Source organism: Prionailurus viverrinus, chromosome X (assembly GCF_022837055.1).
Source record: "Prionailurus viverrinus isolate Anna chromosome X, UM_Priviv_1.0, whole genome shotgun sequence".
In the NCBI taxonomy this organism is placed as follows: Eukaryota; Metazoa; Chordata; class Mammalia; order Carnivora; family Felidae; genus Prionailurus; species Prionailurus viverrinus.
Genome location: NC_062579.1, coordinates 8,915,499 through 8,931,700, shown reverse-complemented (window position 1 = coordinate 8,931,700; position 16,202 = coordinate 8,915,499). Strand labels below are relative to the sequence as shown.

The 16,202-nt window shown below is 39.9% G+C and overlaps 1 protein-coding gene and 1 pseudogene across 3 annotated transcripts in view; one reads left to right on the top strand and one right to left on the bottom strand.

Moving 5' to 3' along the window:
* Positions 1 to 5,753: 5,753 nt before the first annotated feature.
* The window catches only part of CLTRN (collectrin, amino acid transport regulator), a 34,908-nt gene continuing 24,459 nt past the window's right edge, over positions 5,754 to 16,202 (top strand). Inside the window, exons 1-3 of one of the 3 annotated variants that reach the window (XM_047844018.1) lie at positions 5,754 to 6,123; positions 9,008 to 9,066; positions 12,819 to 12,904. In XM_047844018.1, coding sequence (XP_047699974.1) covers positions 6,066 to 6,123; positions 9,008 to 9,066; positions 12,819 to 12,904 — 203 coding nt within the window. In that variant the 5' untranslated portion in view covers positions 5,754 to 6,065. Of the gene's footprint in view, positions 6,124 to 8,491; positions 8,715 to 9,007; positions 9,067 to 12,818; positions 12,905 to 16,202 lie in introns of those variants that run through there. The other 2 variants (XM_047844019.1, XM_047844017.1) reach the window with 2 other exon arrangements.
* Positions 11,758 to 11,841, bottom strand: LOC125158067 (uncharacterized; annotated as a pseudogene).

Sequence of the window (16,202 nt, the reverse complement as noted above, 5' to 3'; positions counted from 1 at the left end):
AGGGTCACGATCATTGTTGCTGGTCAAAACTTAAGGGCAGAAACTTTGATATGTTGATTAATTCATATGCTTTATATATCAATTAAAATGAGGATAGTTTAAGATTCTCTACAAAAAAAGAGAATATCTAACCTGAAAGGTACATGGCCCAGTGGCCGCTCCACCTTTTTATATAGGTTGGCAAGGGGAGTACCTAGAGGCAGAGCTGAATATGACTGGGTGACACTAACTGGCAGCCAAATAGAAGATTAAGGGTGGAAAATACTGTTCCATAGAGCATGGCTGCAATAATGTTGGAGAAAATTATAATTTGCCTAAACCATGAAAAAACTCTTTAAAAAAATTTTTTTAATGTTTATTTATTTTTTGAGAGAGAGAGAGAGAGACAGAGTGTGAGTGGGGGAGGGGCAGAGAGAGAGCGGGAGACACAGAATCCAAAGCAGGCTCCAGGCTCCGAGCTCCAAGCTGTCAGCACAGAGCCCAATGCGGGGCTCGAACTCGCAAGCTGTGAGATCATGACCTGAGCCGAAGTCAGACGCCCCAACCATGAAAAAACTCTTTAACAGCCAAGCAACATTGGAAAGAGTTAGATCTAGGAAAGAGTTAGATCTAGTTAGATCTAGTCTAGATCTAGGAAGAAACATCAGTAAGGTCTTGCTTTTACTACCCGAGACTCTTTTTAATGTGTTGGTCTTCACAAGAGGAGACACACAGGCACATGTGTATTCCATTTCAGAAACTGTCCTTTAAATTCTTAAGATTATAAAGTTGGCAGAATTACACTCCCTCAGCTTGTCTAAATTAATCTTTATTTCTAAACAATAGTGATTAACTTTTTGTGAACTAGAAAAATGTTACCCTGTGAATACAAAGATTAAGTTCATAAATGGTTATGGCTATTGATTAACCTACAAAATTTGATGAGCCTTCCAAATACCATAGCTTCAAATTTCTTTTCATCTTAAAAGGGGCATAGGTATGGAAGTGGAGACAAAAATATTCCAAAGCCCAGTGTTCCTTGTTTATCTGATACTAGAAGTTATTTTTCTCTGACTAGGAATGAAAAAAAAAATGCAATGTACCTCATGAATCTTCATGTTTGCATTGTTGAGCTTCTTCAAATGTCAGTTTATGATTCAAATAAGTAAATTCAGTTCTATTAATTTATCAAATAGTCATGGGCCATGAGAAATGCAAAACTGAACCAAATATAGTCCTTGTTCTCCAGAACTTTAAAATTTGTAGGGCACAAAAGTAAATCATATTGTCAATACATACATGTACGAATGTGAACAAAATGCCATGGGAACCTAGGAGAAGAAGAGAATAAAAAATGGATTGGACAAGTGTAAAACAAATAAGAACGAATAAGAACCTGTAACAAAAACAAAACTAAGTTTTCTCCAAGGAAGTGCTCATCGAGATAGACCTGGAACAATGACTAAGATGTTTAAAGGTAAAAAATGAGGGGCGCCTGGGTGGCTCAGTCAGTTAGGCGTCCGACTTCAGCTCAGGTCATGATCTCACAGTTTGTGGGTTCGAGCCCTGCGTCGGGCTCTGTGCCGACAGCTCAGAGCCTGGAGCCTGGAGCCTGCTTTGGATTCTGTGTCTGTCTCTCTCTCTGCCCTTCCCTGCTCATGCTCTGTCTCTCACTCTCTCAAAATAAATAAACATTAAAAAAAATTTAAAGGTAAAAAATGAAAGCTCAAAGTATTGAACTAAAGAAAACAGTGTGCAAAGAAGCACAAAGGACAGAGGTGGGATGAGACCCAGTGCAGGGATTGGCAGGTAGAATGGCTCAGTGGAAGATGGAGAGGGGACATCTGTGTAGATGCATCTGAAAAGCCAAGTCAGATTCAGATCTTAGAGGCCAAGAAGTTTCAATTCCCAGACTTGGCCCTGGGGTGCTAGTGAAGATTTCAAGTGGGAGTGGCTTCAATTGAAATGACAAGGAGAAGAAAGACAATGGAAGGTAGAAACAGTATTCATTGACAATGAATTTTTTTAGTTTTTGTTTTTGGGTTTGGGTTTTGTTTTGTTTTGTTTTTATATTCTCAAGTTAGTTAACATACAGTGTGGTCTTGGCTTCAGGAGTAGAACCCAGTGATTCATCTCTTATGCATGACACCCAGCACTCATCCTGAAAAGTACCTTCCTTATTGCCAATCACCCATTTAGTCCATCTCCCACCCACCTCCCCTCCAGCAACCCTGAGTTTGTTCTCTGTATTTAAGTCTCTTATTGGGGCACCTGGGTGGCTCAGTCGGTTGGGCGACCTACTTTGGCTCAGGTCATGATCTCATGGTTTGTGGGTTCGAGCCCCACGTCCGGATCTGTGCTGACAGCTCAGACCCTGGAACCTGCTTCGGATCCTGTGTCTCCCTCGCTCTCTACCCCTCCCCCACTTGTGCTCTGTTACTCTCTTTCTCAAAAATAAATAAACAAATTTTTTAAAAAGAGTCTCTTCTGGTTTGCCTCCCTCTCTGTTTTTTATATTTTTCTTTCCCTTCCCCTATGTTTATCTGTTAAGTTTCTCAGACTCCACATATGAGTAAAATCATGTCTTTCTCTGATTGACTTATTTTGCTTAGCATAATACCCTCCAGTTCCATCCATGTTGTTGCAAATGGCAAGATTTCAATGACAATGAGTTTTAAATGTGCCTACACTTACTAACCTTGGGCTGTTGTACTGACCGCCAAAATGAGCCCAGTGCTCCAGCAGCCAGGCAGTTATTCTTTCTCATTAGCCATCTTAATAACAAGATAAATGAGTTTATTTTAATAGTAACTTCAGAATATGGAATGACGTTAATATCTTAAAAGTATGAAGTATGCTTGATTTTACACACACACACACACACACACACACACACACACAGCATACAGGTGCATACTTGATTCCTTTATATCTCTTGTTCTTCCTTTTGTGAGTAACTTCCATTAACCCAAATACAAGGAAAAGAAAGTTACCAAATGAAGGCCTAAGTGATATTTCTAAAGTTTGTAGGATGTTTAATAGCATCTCTGGCCTCTACTCACTAGGTGTCAGTAGCGTTCCTCTCCAATTTGTGACAACCAAAAATGTCTCCAGACATTGCCAAAATGTCTTCTGGAGGAAAAAAAAAAAATCCACCACCACTCCCTGCTGAGAACCCCAGAGTTAAAATATAATATTTTTCACTATAGACAAAAATACTTTATTTCCCCATGCATCTTAATACTGACAATTTAAAACGAATAAACTCATTTTCTTACCTCCTAATTATACTGAAAATATTGGACTAATTACTACAAACATCTTGATATTGTTTATCATATGGTATATCAATTTTATTTCAATTTAAATGATAAAAGATCACATTTATTCAGAATTCTACAGGGCCACCTGGGTGGCTCAGTCAGTTAAGTGACCGACACCGGCTCAGGTCATGATCTCATGGTTCGTGGGTTCGAGCCCCATGTTGGTCATGATCTCATGGTTCGTGGGTTCGTGGGTTCTGTGCTGACAGCTCAGAGCCTGGAGCCTGTTTCGGATTCTGTTTCTCCCTCTCTCTGCCCCTCCCATGCTTGCCCTCTGTCTCTCTCTGTCTCAAAAATAAATAAACATTAAAAAATTTTTTTTAAACTTCTACAACTTCTATTGTGGAAAATTGAGTGGAGCCACTAATTTAAAAAGTTCAAGCTTTTGTCTTATAAAAAATTTCTGTGTTCAGCTGTTAAAGGTTTTTATATTTTTAATATGTCACAGCTAAATACATTTCCCAAAATCCAATAAAAACATGCAGAGTAACATCACATTTGAAATAATTTCACAGTTTACTAGTTTTAGGTGTTACAGGTTTACAAAATTCATGTTTGTGACCATGAAATGGAATAATCAGGGTCAACATTTCAAAGGGACATTGGTTCTACCTACATGTTGTTTAATTGCAGATAAATGGATGTATATATGCCCATGTATTTACAACCCTGACGAACTTTAAAAGATAACTTGTGTGAATCAAAAGAATGACACACGTGTTTCCTTTTTGTGTGATGTCATATTTAATTTACCTTCCAGAACAGTAGATCAATATTTATGTGCTGAGAAACTGCTTTCCAATAGTGTTGTGGAGTATGAAAAAACATGGAGAAATCAATTTCTTTATCCTGTCTCAGGAGACTTGGTGCCTTCTGTATTGCTCATGGCAACAGTAATCTCAACATTTTATCTTCATTCTCTAAACTCTGAACATTATAAGTAAATAGTAACGTATTCAGAACGATTGAAACTGCTTTATTTGTCATCGTTACCACTGTTACTGATAAATTATTAAGCTCCTATATGTGAAATTGCAGAAATGTGCGTTGTATGAAGCAAGTTTGGTATGAATTCTCTGGAGCTTTAATACTTAAAATTCTGTATGAAAATAAAGAGCAAGTTTGTGCAAGATTTTTACAAGTGGAAGAAAAAAACCCAGTATGTTAAGAGGCAAGAACAATAGTATCTAGTTCTGCATTCCACCTATTTTATTAAGCTATCAAGCTCTTTAGTAAGTCATTTTTAGCATGTTCTAAGTGACCTTGTAAGAGTTTTCGTATTTTAAGTTGAATTATTGACAATGTCTTATTTTATCATTATACTTTTTCTGTTCACCTGACAGGACTATAAAAAAGTTGATATTTTTCATCATTTTATTTTTGGCTGCTGTTAATTTTGCTACAAATACTTTTCTAAGCAAACATTGGGATATAGAAAAATTGGAACTATAATTATAGACTTTTCAGAAAATAAGTATGAGATCACTGTACATCTATATATTTCTTGTCATCTGTCCAGAACAGTACTCCAGAGAAAATTCATGGCCACAAATATTTTCATTATTAAATGAGAAAGATTAAAAATACCTCAGCCTATGTATCAACTCCAGACTTATAAGAAGAACAAGCAGTATAATGAAGAAAAGCAGTATAATGACAAGAGGAGTAAGGACGTAATAAAAATACATAAGATGGATGACTCAGAAAGCAGGAAGACCTGAAAATTAAATCCAAGATCTTGTTCTTTGATTAAACAACAACAAAAGTAGACACACCTCTGGCGAGAAGAATGGAAAATGAGAAAACATTAATATGCATGGTGGAAAATACAAGGGAAATAGGGCAATGAATGTAGATACCTTATGGGAAATACTGTATAAAGTCCGTGAGAATACTGGAAAATCTTGATGAAATAAAGGTTTTCTTGGAATTTGTAAACAGCCAGAATGAACTAGAATTATGAAACCTGCAGTGTGTGACAATATAAGAAGTGAAAATCTTGAAAGAACTCTTCCCCCAAAATATGTATGGCCCAACTTCTCCGACTCTGCATTTCTTCTGCATTTTTTCCCCTGGGTTTTAAAGTATTTGTAAACCTAGACAATGTTAGAAATCTTTTTATATCATTTTCAAGATGGTAATGTAAGGGCCAGAAAAAAATAAACTTGAAAGCACTTGAAAAGAAACCTGAATGATATTCTTCTATGAAAATAGGTTTAAAAACCTAAGGAAAAACACAGCAATTAAGTCCAGGAGCATGTTAAAAAATCATCAAACTAAGCTCATCTAAGGGTTGGATCAATGTAAAGAAATTAATTTTTTTAAGTTTATTTATTTCGAGGTGGGGGGGAGGGGTGGAGAGAGAGGATCCCAAGCAGGCTCCAAGCTGTCAGCACAGAGCCTGACGCAGGGCTCGATCCCATGAACTGTGAGATCACTTCCTGAGCCAAAATCAAGAGCTGGACACTTAACCAACTGAGCCACCGAAGCACCTCTAAAAAATTTATTAATAAAATGCATCAAATGGTAAAACCTCTAGGATCATAGTAATAGATGTTAAAAGAGCAGTTGATAAAATTCAACATCAGTTATTGATGAAAATAAATTTTAGTAAACTAGAGATAAAAGGAGTCTTTTTACCTCACAACACATTGAATTTGAAGTGACCCACCAGATCCTGTGAAAAAGCAACACTCCATTAGAGTAAGGAAGAAAACAAGGGTCCATGTTATTCCACCATTACTGTTCTGATGTGCTGCTACAATGAGACAAAACAACAGCATCACACAGGAACACACAAGAAGATCCAAGGCTAAGGCAGGTATGTTTCAGCTCTTAAAATATGTTAACATTGGTCATTCACACCAGTGGTATTATGGATAATTTTGTATTTTTCTCTTTCAGTTTCTCTGTATTTTCTATATGGAATTTCTATTGCTCCTTTTTCCCCTGTTATTTTTTAAATGAGACAACAAACATCTATAAAGTATAGAATAGTGAAAGTAAACTATAGCATAGGGAACATAGTCAATATAATTGTAATAACTATGTGGGGACAGATGACAACCATACTTATGGTGAACATTTTGTGATGGATATAGATGTTGAATCACTCTTTGATACACCTGAAATTGATATAATATTGTATGTCAATTATTTTAGTAAGGGCAGTTTTTTACAAGTCTATTAAGCACTAATAGAGTGGCACAAAGAAATTGTTTAATAAATGGCTAACTTTATTTTATTTTATTTTATTTTATTTTTTTTTTTTTAAATTTTTTTTTTTCAACGTTTTATTTTTATTTTTGGGACAGAGAGAGACAGAGCATGAACGGGGGGGAGGGGCAGAGAGAGAGGGAGACACAGAATCGGAAACAGGCTCCAGGCTCTGAGCCATCAGCCCAGAGCCTGACGCGGGGCTCGAACTCTCGGACCGCGAGATCGTGACCTGGCTGAAGTCGGACGCTTAACCGACTGCGCCACCCAGGCGCCCCAATAAATGGCTAACTTTATTTTAAAAAAAAGAGAGAAATAATAATTCAAAAAGGAAGAGGTTTTTTTTTTTTTTACTTTTCAAAGAATGGCTTAACTACAGATCAGTATTTTACTATCTTCAATCCTAATCACGTAAGTGACTATGTCAGAGCAAAAGAGACATGTTTGATTCTTTTATGAAGTTAAAGGCTAAAGCAAAGCTGAATCATATCTGTCTCTAAAATGGTTTTGTTCCCTGATGCAAATAATTAGCTTTGTTAAAATCTCCACATACTGGTTTTTCTATTCTCCTGATGATTTTATCCAGTCTAACATTTCCCAAGATAACTTCATCTAGTCTGACTTTGTTTTCAGGGGTAAGTTATGTGAGCTCTTCCTTGTAGGAAATTTCCATTTCACTTAATAGTGAAATTGCTAGAATGGGTCTAGTATTGGCTGTCTCTCCCTCTAATACAACTTTTCCTGGCCTTGTGCCCTTGCAACCAAGGTAAGGAGAGGCTCCTCCAGGTGGCGTCACCAAACAGAAATGGGTCATCTATGATACAATATCACCCTAGCCAGGAGGGGGAAGTGGTAGGACTCTCAAAGTGTTGCAGAAGTGTGGCTGTTGATCTTTTTCTCATTGTTGCTTTGAAAGTCCCCATTTTCATCAGGGTCACCTGATGTAATTTTTCCACTCATGATTTTCAAGCAACGAGGTGGAACTTGGGGGCTGAATTCATGAAGAGGCAGCATGGTAGAGAGGAAAGCCCAGACATCAACCTGCTAGGGCACTTCTGTTGGCATCTGTAGAATGCCCACTAGGGGAGACTCTCTTCCACTCATTGTGGCAATCCTCAGAGCATCTCTGCGGTTTTGCTGCAATTTCAGTTTTGACCGATGATGACCAATGCAGACACAGTGCAGTTCGGTGTGGTGGAGATAGGGTTCCAGTGACACCCTTTCGTCTTCCCCCATTGCCACCAGTGCCTTAAACACCAGCTCCTCAGTTCCCTCACGTGTAAGATGATTCGAACAACAGCAACTGTGAGGTGCTACTTTGAGGGTGACAGAAAGAATCCAGCACACCCAGTTCACGGCAGGGGGCTGTTAATGACAGTTCTACAGATGCACTGACCAATGTAGTTGCTAGTCACACGTTCTACATAAATTAAGAGAAAATTTGGTTTCTCAGCAGCAGTAGTTCCATTTCAAGTGGTCAACAGCCAGCTATGTCTGGTGGCTACCATATTGGATAGTACAGATACAGAACATTCCCATCATCACAGAATGTTCCATTGGACAGCAGTGCTCTCTATCATTAACTTGGAATTTACACAACCAACAGAACTCAGGGCTGACCAAAATGATTCCCTTTGAAGTGGAAGTTCTCTCGGGATGTTTATCTGTGGAGGTGAGAGTCAGGTGAGACCATTCTTGGAAGGGCGTCCTTTGTTCACCAGAGATAGAAAGGAGTGCTGTTTGTTTTCTAAATTAGGATAGCCTATCTATGAGCCAGCTACTTCAGCCCTGACAAGATAGAAAGTTGAGGCCAAGGAAAATGTCCACAGTGCACTTAGCCAGACAACGACAGAAAGGGCAGGGGAGGATTCTGACTTTGAGTCAGCAGAGGAAACCCAGAGTTCAGAAAAGACAGCTAATCTGTTTTCCAAACAGATTTTCGTAAATAACTGACAGGAGATGGGCTGCTTCTATCTAAGTATTAACCCAAATAATGCGGTTTAATCATTAAATCTTGTAGGTGGTGGCTTGATTGTTTCTCTAATATTCTAATCCGGGTCACAGAATGGCTAAGGCAGCTTTAAGTGGAGGGTGGATATTTATCCCTGCGTTTGCCTTGTGTTTTCCACTCTGAAAGAATGTTGTGCCTGCTCTTTTTTCTGGTGACTGCTATTCATGCTGAACTCTGTCAACCAGGTATGTAGCCTTGAAACTTAAAAATAGATTAACAGTTTTCTAAATGATTGACAACAAAGACCTCATTATTTTTCTAAATCTGTTGTGGCCTGAAAGTTGAGACTATGACTGTTTTATGAGTTTGAAAGAAAATTTTAAACCCTGTAAGGTGATTGTAGTTAAACTCTCAGGAGTATTTGGGGCGATTTCGCTGAAGTTCAGCATTGTGTTGATTTGAGTTGGTTAAACGTTTGGTCTTCTGTTTTGGCAGATTTTTATCATCAAATGCTGCTCTTTTTTTTTCTTTTTGGCAGATGGAGAAAATGCTTTTAAAGTAAGACTTAGTATCAGAACAGCTCTGGGAGATAACGCAGTAAGTGGAGAAACTGTGTGTTCATTTTTCATTTTGTTTGCTAATACACTACTTTCTCTTGTAATGAGCCTCTCTGTATAGTTATGTTAAACTTGTTATATAGATTAATTTGAAAGACCTCAAATCTGATACTGTGTTAAAGTAAAAAAAATAGTAAAATAGAAATTACTAAAAAATGATTTTGCCTAAGGTATTGAATCTTCAGTGCTAGAAATCTGCTAGAAAATCTGTGAGATTTTGTATTACACAAAACAACTGTGCAAACTTGAACATTTTAATCAAGCTGTGGAGCAAAGGGGTCCCAGTCAGGCCCTCAGGTCTGGTTTGGGCTCTGCTCCTCACCATTATGGTCATCTGAATTTTCTGAGCCTCAGTTTTCTAGTCATTGAAAAGATGGCGTGGTTCCACCCATATAAGATGTTTCATAGCCCCCAAATTTTCTAATTCTAATGTGCAGTTTCTTCAGTTCCTCTCAAATATCAAAGTAACACCATGAAATATGTGCTTATGAAATTGAAGTTAAAAAATACTCATTAGGCTCAGGTTACTGTAAGTGCAATAAAGCCTGTCGAATTAATAAGATGATTCATGTAATTCTAGTTTTAGTATCCCCGTGTGGTCTGTGAAAATTTTCCCCAATAGAAGGTGATATTAAGATGTGTCAGGGTAGAAGCAGTCAAAGAATGCTACAGGTACTTAGAGGTACGTATTCTGTTTGCGGGCCAGTTCACCAATATATTATTTTATTCACCCAGTGAGAAATGGTCATTGTAACAGGCAGCATTTGTTGAGGATTTAGTTTAGTTTCCAGCGGGGGCCCTTCTGACCACTTGACTCACATCAGTTCACGTAGTGCTCACAACAACCCTCTGAGAAAGGTAGTACGGGCATCCTGTTGTCACTGGGTAAATGAGAAAGCCGAGGTATAAAAAATGAAGCGACGTGCCCAAGATCTCAAGTCAGCAGGTGACAGAGGTGAGATTTGAACCCAGGCAGTCTGACTGTAAAATTGACTCTCTCTACCACAGAGAGTAGATTGTCGGTTGCTTATCCCAGGGTCCTCTGAGGCAGGCCCCATGCTGAATGCTGGGGACACAATGGCAGATAAATCAGACCTGTCTCTGCCCTCGTGGCACTTACGCTGTTGGGAGGATTGGTTGTCCATCAAACATTCAGTAAATGAAATGGAAATGTGTAGGCTTGACAAGTATAGCAGGGAGGAGAAGCACATGGGAGCTTTGGCCTTGTCAGGGGCGTTAGTGCTTGGCACTTGCTGTGAGGTCTAAAGCATGAGTGCAGGTGAGCCAGAGAATAAAAGGAAAAAAGGCAGAAGGAACAGCACACACAAAGGCTTGTTACAGGAAGGAACTTGGTGAGAGTGGGGGATGGAAGGAAGGCTGGGGCATCGGCAGCTGTAGCAGTGGAGTAGAGCATGGCATGTGATGGGCTTGGGCAAGAAGGAGAGATCAGGCTGAAGAATGTGTGGACTGCGTTAGGAAACTTCGCTATTATCTTTAAAGCAAGTGAGGGTTTTATGGAAGAGATGTTTTGGTAGAATTAGTGTTTGGAAGACAGTGGCCACAGTGTGGAAGGCAGAGTGGAGGGGATGAGAGTAGAAAAGAGGAATGGAGAAGGAGTCAAGGATGAAGCTTTAGTTTCTAATTATGCAACTGAGCAGATGATGACCCACCTATGAGTCAGGAAACCAGGTGCAGACAAGAAAATCATAGCTTTAATTTTGAATTTGTTGAGTTTGAGGTATTATTGATGAATAGGCAAGGACAGAGTGGGCTTGAGATCTACATTCCTGGGCCATTTGCATTTCGGTGACAGTGGAAGCCTGGACTAGATGACAGTCTGAGGGAGAAAGTACAGAATGACAAGAGGAGAAGGTCCAGCATAGAGCTTTGAGGTTCTCTAAAACTTGGAGCCTTTGTAGAAAACGGTAAACCCGCCAAAGGGGCAGAGGGGCAGGAGGAAAAGCAGAATGAGCATTGCAAAAGGGAAGAGAGTGCTTCAAGTTGAAGGAAGTGTTCAGGAGTGTCAGATGCTGTTGACAGGCTGAGCAAGCTGAGGCTGAAGGCCTCTCATCATGCTGCGTCATGTGGAGGCCACTGGTAACTTTAGAGAGCCTTTTTGTGGAGTGGTGCAACTGGAAAGCAGCTGATGGAGGGAGTTGAGAATAAGTGGACGGTGAGCACGTAAAGACGTGAGTATGACGACTCCTTTGAGAGTGTTGGCTGTGAAGGGCAGGAGAGAGACACCAGTAGGTGGAGGGAGAACGATTGAGTAAAGTAATTTGGTTCTGGTGTTGTTGTAATGGGGAGGCTTGAGCATTGTTAAAAGTCAGAATCCAGTGGACAGAGGAGAGGGGAAACGGTTATCTTTCAGATCCTAAGAAGGGCAGAGGGAAGTGTTCCTAGTAGAAGTGGATGCAGTGGCCACTGATGGGAGGAGAAACACCACATCCGGCCTTTCGGGGGAGGAGGTGGAGAGCATGTATGTCTATAGCGGGAGTTTTTTATTTGGTGTCAGAAAAACGGGGGAGTTTAAATTGATGACTTGAGTATATATCTGTAAATTAGGAGATAAGAACATATGTGTGAGTGTGAGGTGTGAGGGAAAGCGCTGAGTTTGGTGCAAGGGGAGCCGAAAGAGGTCCAAGATAGTCACTGTGAACCACGAGAGAGAGAGAAACTGGGAAAAGTTTTCAATTAGCAATAATCGCGCCTCGGATAAACCTCATTGGCTATGATACTGCCAGTGCGCAAAGCTAGAGAGAAAACTGATGGAGAAACCTAAGGGATTCCCAGGCAATTTGGGAGTAGGACATCATGAACTTAGAGTTAAACCAACAAACCCTGTTTTGTGACTTTCTCCATTCGTACTTGATTACTCACCGCAAATATGTGGTTAGCCACATCAGTTCACTAGGGCTGCTTTAACAAAGTGCCATGAACTGGGTGGCTTAAACAACAGAAAATTATTTTCTCTTCGTACTGGAGGCTAGAAGTCCAAGATCAGGGTCTCAGCAGGGTTGGTTCTTTCTGAGGGCTATGAGAGAAGGATCTGTTCTAGGCCTCTGCCTTTGGCTTATAGATTGCTGTCTTCCCTCTGTATATGGCTGTGTCCAAATTTCCTGTTCTTGCCAGGACACCAGTCATACTAGATTAGGGTCTACCCTAATGGCCTCATTTAAACTTAGTCATCTCTAAAGACACTGTCTCCAAATATGGTTACATTCTGAGGTACTGGGGGTTAGGACTTCAACATATACATTTTGCGGGGGCCCAGTTCAATCCATTATATGCTCACACACTCAAGTTTCCAGCTAAGAAAATGGAAAGAAAAATTGTACCAATGTTAGTAAAGGAAAGGAAGCTAAGAGAAGTAGTCAGTTTATGAGGGAAGAGAGAAAGGGAGGAATGATGTATATGTCCTGTAAATGTCCAGGATGGGATGTCCAAATGGACTATTTGTTGACGGGTTACTAATACTGCAGATTGTGAAGAAGATGATGCAATGGAAAATACACCACACTTGGAATGATAGAATGTCCAAGAAAGCCTATCCTGAACATTATTGTGATATGATTTATCTTGGTCTCCAGTCTTTAGTGTATGAGTAAGATGGGGGTGGGGGAGAGAGAGAGAGGCAGGCACTGATTAATACCACAGTGGCCACAATTAAATTGCAATGGACCATTTTTCATCCTATGCCTTTTTACATTTTCTGTTTTACTTCTCTCTTAGTATGCCTGGGATACAAATGAGGAATATCTCTTCAAAGCAATGGTGGCTTTCTCCATGAGGAAAGTTCCCAACAGAGAAACGACAGAGTAAGTACACAGTAAAAAATCTTAATTGGTTATTTGCAGTAGTATTTGAGGCATGCATTAATTCCAAATTCTATCTGGAAAGTAATTATTTAACTTCATTTTTGAAAAGGATCTCTATTTTAACATTAAAAAAACTTTTGTAATCTAGCTCACCTTACAGTTTATATCATGTTCCAACGATGCTCTTTGTTCAATAGGTGCTATGATGATAAAAACTTCTAGAGGTAGTCATATGTCATAAGCTTTTTATACATTCCTACTGTATACATATAATTTCTCTTGTAGATGGATAGATAGATAGCAAGAAAGGAAGGAAGGAAGAAAGAAAAAAAAACTCTACTCTCATCGTATTAGTTTGCTAGGGCTGCCATAACAAAATACCACACCCAGTGGTGGCTTAAATGCCAGACAGTTCTGGAGGCTGCAAGGCCAAGATCAAGGTCCTGGCAAGATAGATCTCATTCCAAGTCCTCTTCTCTTGCCTAACAGATGCCACTAGAACTTTGTTCTCATGTGACCCCTGTTGAGGGGGCATTGGAAGGGGGCGGAGAGTGAGTTCTCAGGTGTCGCTTCTAATGAGGACACTACTCCCATCAAGGTTGCACCCTTATGACCATATTTAACTGTAATTATCTCCTCACTGGCCCCATCTCCAAATACAGTCACATGGGGGGGGGGGGTTCAGGCTTCAACATAGGAATTTTGGGGAAGGGGAACAAATCAGTCCATAGCACTCATTTTGGAAATAAATATGTATAGGTTCATTCCACTGTTGATATCTGTCATAGCACCTTGGTTATTTTCTTCGAAGCTTTAGTACAAGTGTTAACAGTTTTACATTTTTTCTATTCTTCTGTATTTGTGATGTTTCCTTTCATGTCTATTTGTGATGCTGGTAACACTCCTGGTTTCTGTCTACTCCCTCTCTCCTTCTTCCCCTCAAGAGGAGAAAAGGCTGACCCAATCGGTGAGCTGGAAGGAGAAGCTGTCTGTGGCTCCCTTCTCTTTAGGACCTGGCTTGCCCTTAGACAGCAGGTGGTTTTCTGTGCTACTCCCTACACTGAGTCCAGAATTAGGCCCTGCATGGGCAGGCACATATACCTGTATGTTCTGTACAGCCTTACAGGTGTATGTGCTGTTTACAGATGAGGACTGTTGCTGTTGGTAGGTGCCATATCATATAGGGTGTTAAATATCTTGCATATTACTCCTGTATGTGCGATGGGTGCCCTAGTTCAGCTCTACATGGGACACTGTACATGAATTTATCTCCATTCAGGATTTTTTTTTAATTAGGAAGAAAATTTTCCTGCTGATTAAAGCTGTGTCCTCCAACCTGGCCTTTCCTTTTGGTCTCCTAGCTGCTTTATTCTTTTGTCTAAATTCCGTAATGATTCAGAACCTGACAAATAGGATCACTATTAATTGGCATACCTGAAACCCACAATATATTATGCATGGACTGTGACTATGAAGAAGGAAACAGAAGAATAGAATTTGAGGGAGCAAAGTAAACATATGATATATGTATTTGTGTGTACACACGTACACATAAATATTTAAAAATAGGTAATATATTCACATGATTCAAAAAATTAGAAAAAGGAGGTGTAGGGGAAAAGAAAATTGTGTCCAAAGTGAACTCTACTCCTATTTTATAGAGTTGCAGAAAAACATATATTTTTGTGTTTATCATCTGCCTTTTAAGCTGCAGCACTCTTTCCACAGTTGTTTATCATAACCTTTTTCAAGAAAATGAGGTGATTGCTTTGCATAAATTTGAAAAGGAAAAATATAAGAAACCCCCCCTCCCCCGATCATCTTACAATGCAACCCCCAACCCCTGCAAATAGTCTCTTTATCCTTTCCTTTTCTTGTTCAGCAGGTTTTACACATTGTTGTGTTCATGGTATCGTCACTTCCTCTGGGTGCCTATGTTAAACTTTGTAAATGACTACATTAAACCAGATGTTTCCATCGTTTCGAAAAGTTAATTTAAACATGTAACATTTTAGATGAATTTTGAAGAATTCACTTTTGAATTATTCTTTATGAACTTAGGGCATTGTATACATCTGTGAATATCTGATCTTGTTGACTTGCAAACATGTTTCACTTGGAATTGGGTGCACGAGATATACGGAAGCCTTTGTTGCCAGTGTCCTTTAAACAAGTGAAAAAGTGCAAAACTTTATCAGGGGTCAACAAATTTTTTCCTGTAAAAGCACAGGCAGTGTGAGAGCCAGCAGTACTGCTGTCGGGAGGCTGAGTGATGAGGGCTGCTTAATGAATCAGGAGGTGTTTAAGATGCAATTCAGTAGCTGAGCCCCATTCTACATGCACTGCCTTAAAGAAGGCTGCATCCTTACGTGAACGGGCTGCCGCTGTGGGAAAGGGCAGCACAAAATGCAAGACGGGATTGAAAACAACTTTGCAGAGAGTCTGCCTCTCGAGAGTGTGGTGGCTGGATGGAAGACACCAGTAGCCCGGCTACCGGGTCAGGTTTTAACTCTTCTGCCTTAGAGAGGCCTTTTGGTGCCAGCGAGGGACAAAATAAATTCTGCAGGGGAGCTGCTATGGGATGAATTGTGTCCCCCCCCCCCCCAAAAAAATTCATGCTTCAAGTCCTAACCCCTCATAGCTCAGAATGTGATTGTATTTGGAGATAGGGTCCTTAAAGAGGTAATTAATGTAAGATGAGGTCCTATAGGTGGGCTTTAATCCACTACAAATGGTGTCCTTAGAAGAAGAGATTAGGACACAGGTGTGCACAGAGGAAAGCCCAGGTAAGACGGGAGAGGGCAGCCATCCACAAGCCAAAGAAAGAAGCCCCAGAAGAAATCAACCCTGACCACACCCTGATCTGAGACTTCTAGCGTCCAGAATTGTAAGAAAATACATTTCTGTGGCTTAAGCCACACAGTCTATAGTATTTGTTACAGCCGCCCTAGCAGACCCCTCCAGTGGCAAATACCCATTTCCGGGATGGCTTCAGGGATCCAGATCTGCGACATTCACTACTTATTTACTTATTTTTCCTCGCTGCTTATTTTATGAATATTGCAGAAAACTTGAAGATGCTGAGATGTACAGAATTGAAAATGTACAAAGTAGCTCACTAAAGATAATCAAATAATAATCAGAATAATGGATACCCTCATTTTCATTCCACCTGTTATCCGGTCCTGGCTACGATATCTCTTGTATCCAGCTTGACCGCCTCCTGTGACACAGAGCTCAGTATGTCCTGAGGATGCTTTTGCATATTTGGAAACCTACGATCGATATATCCTTGATC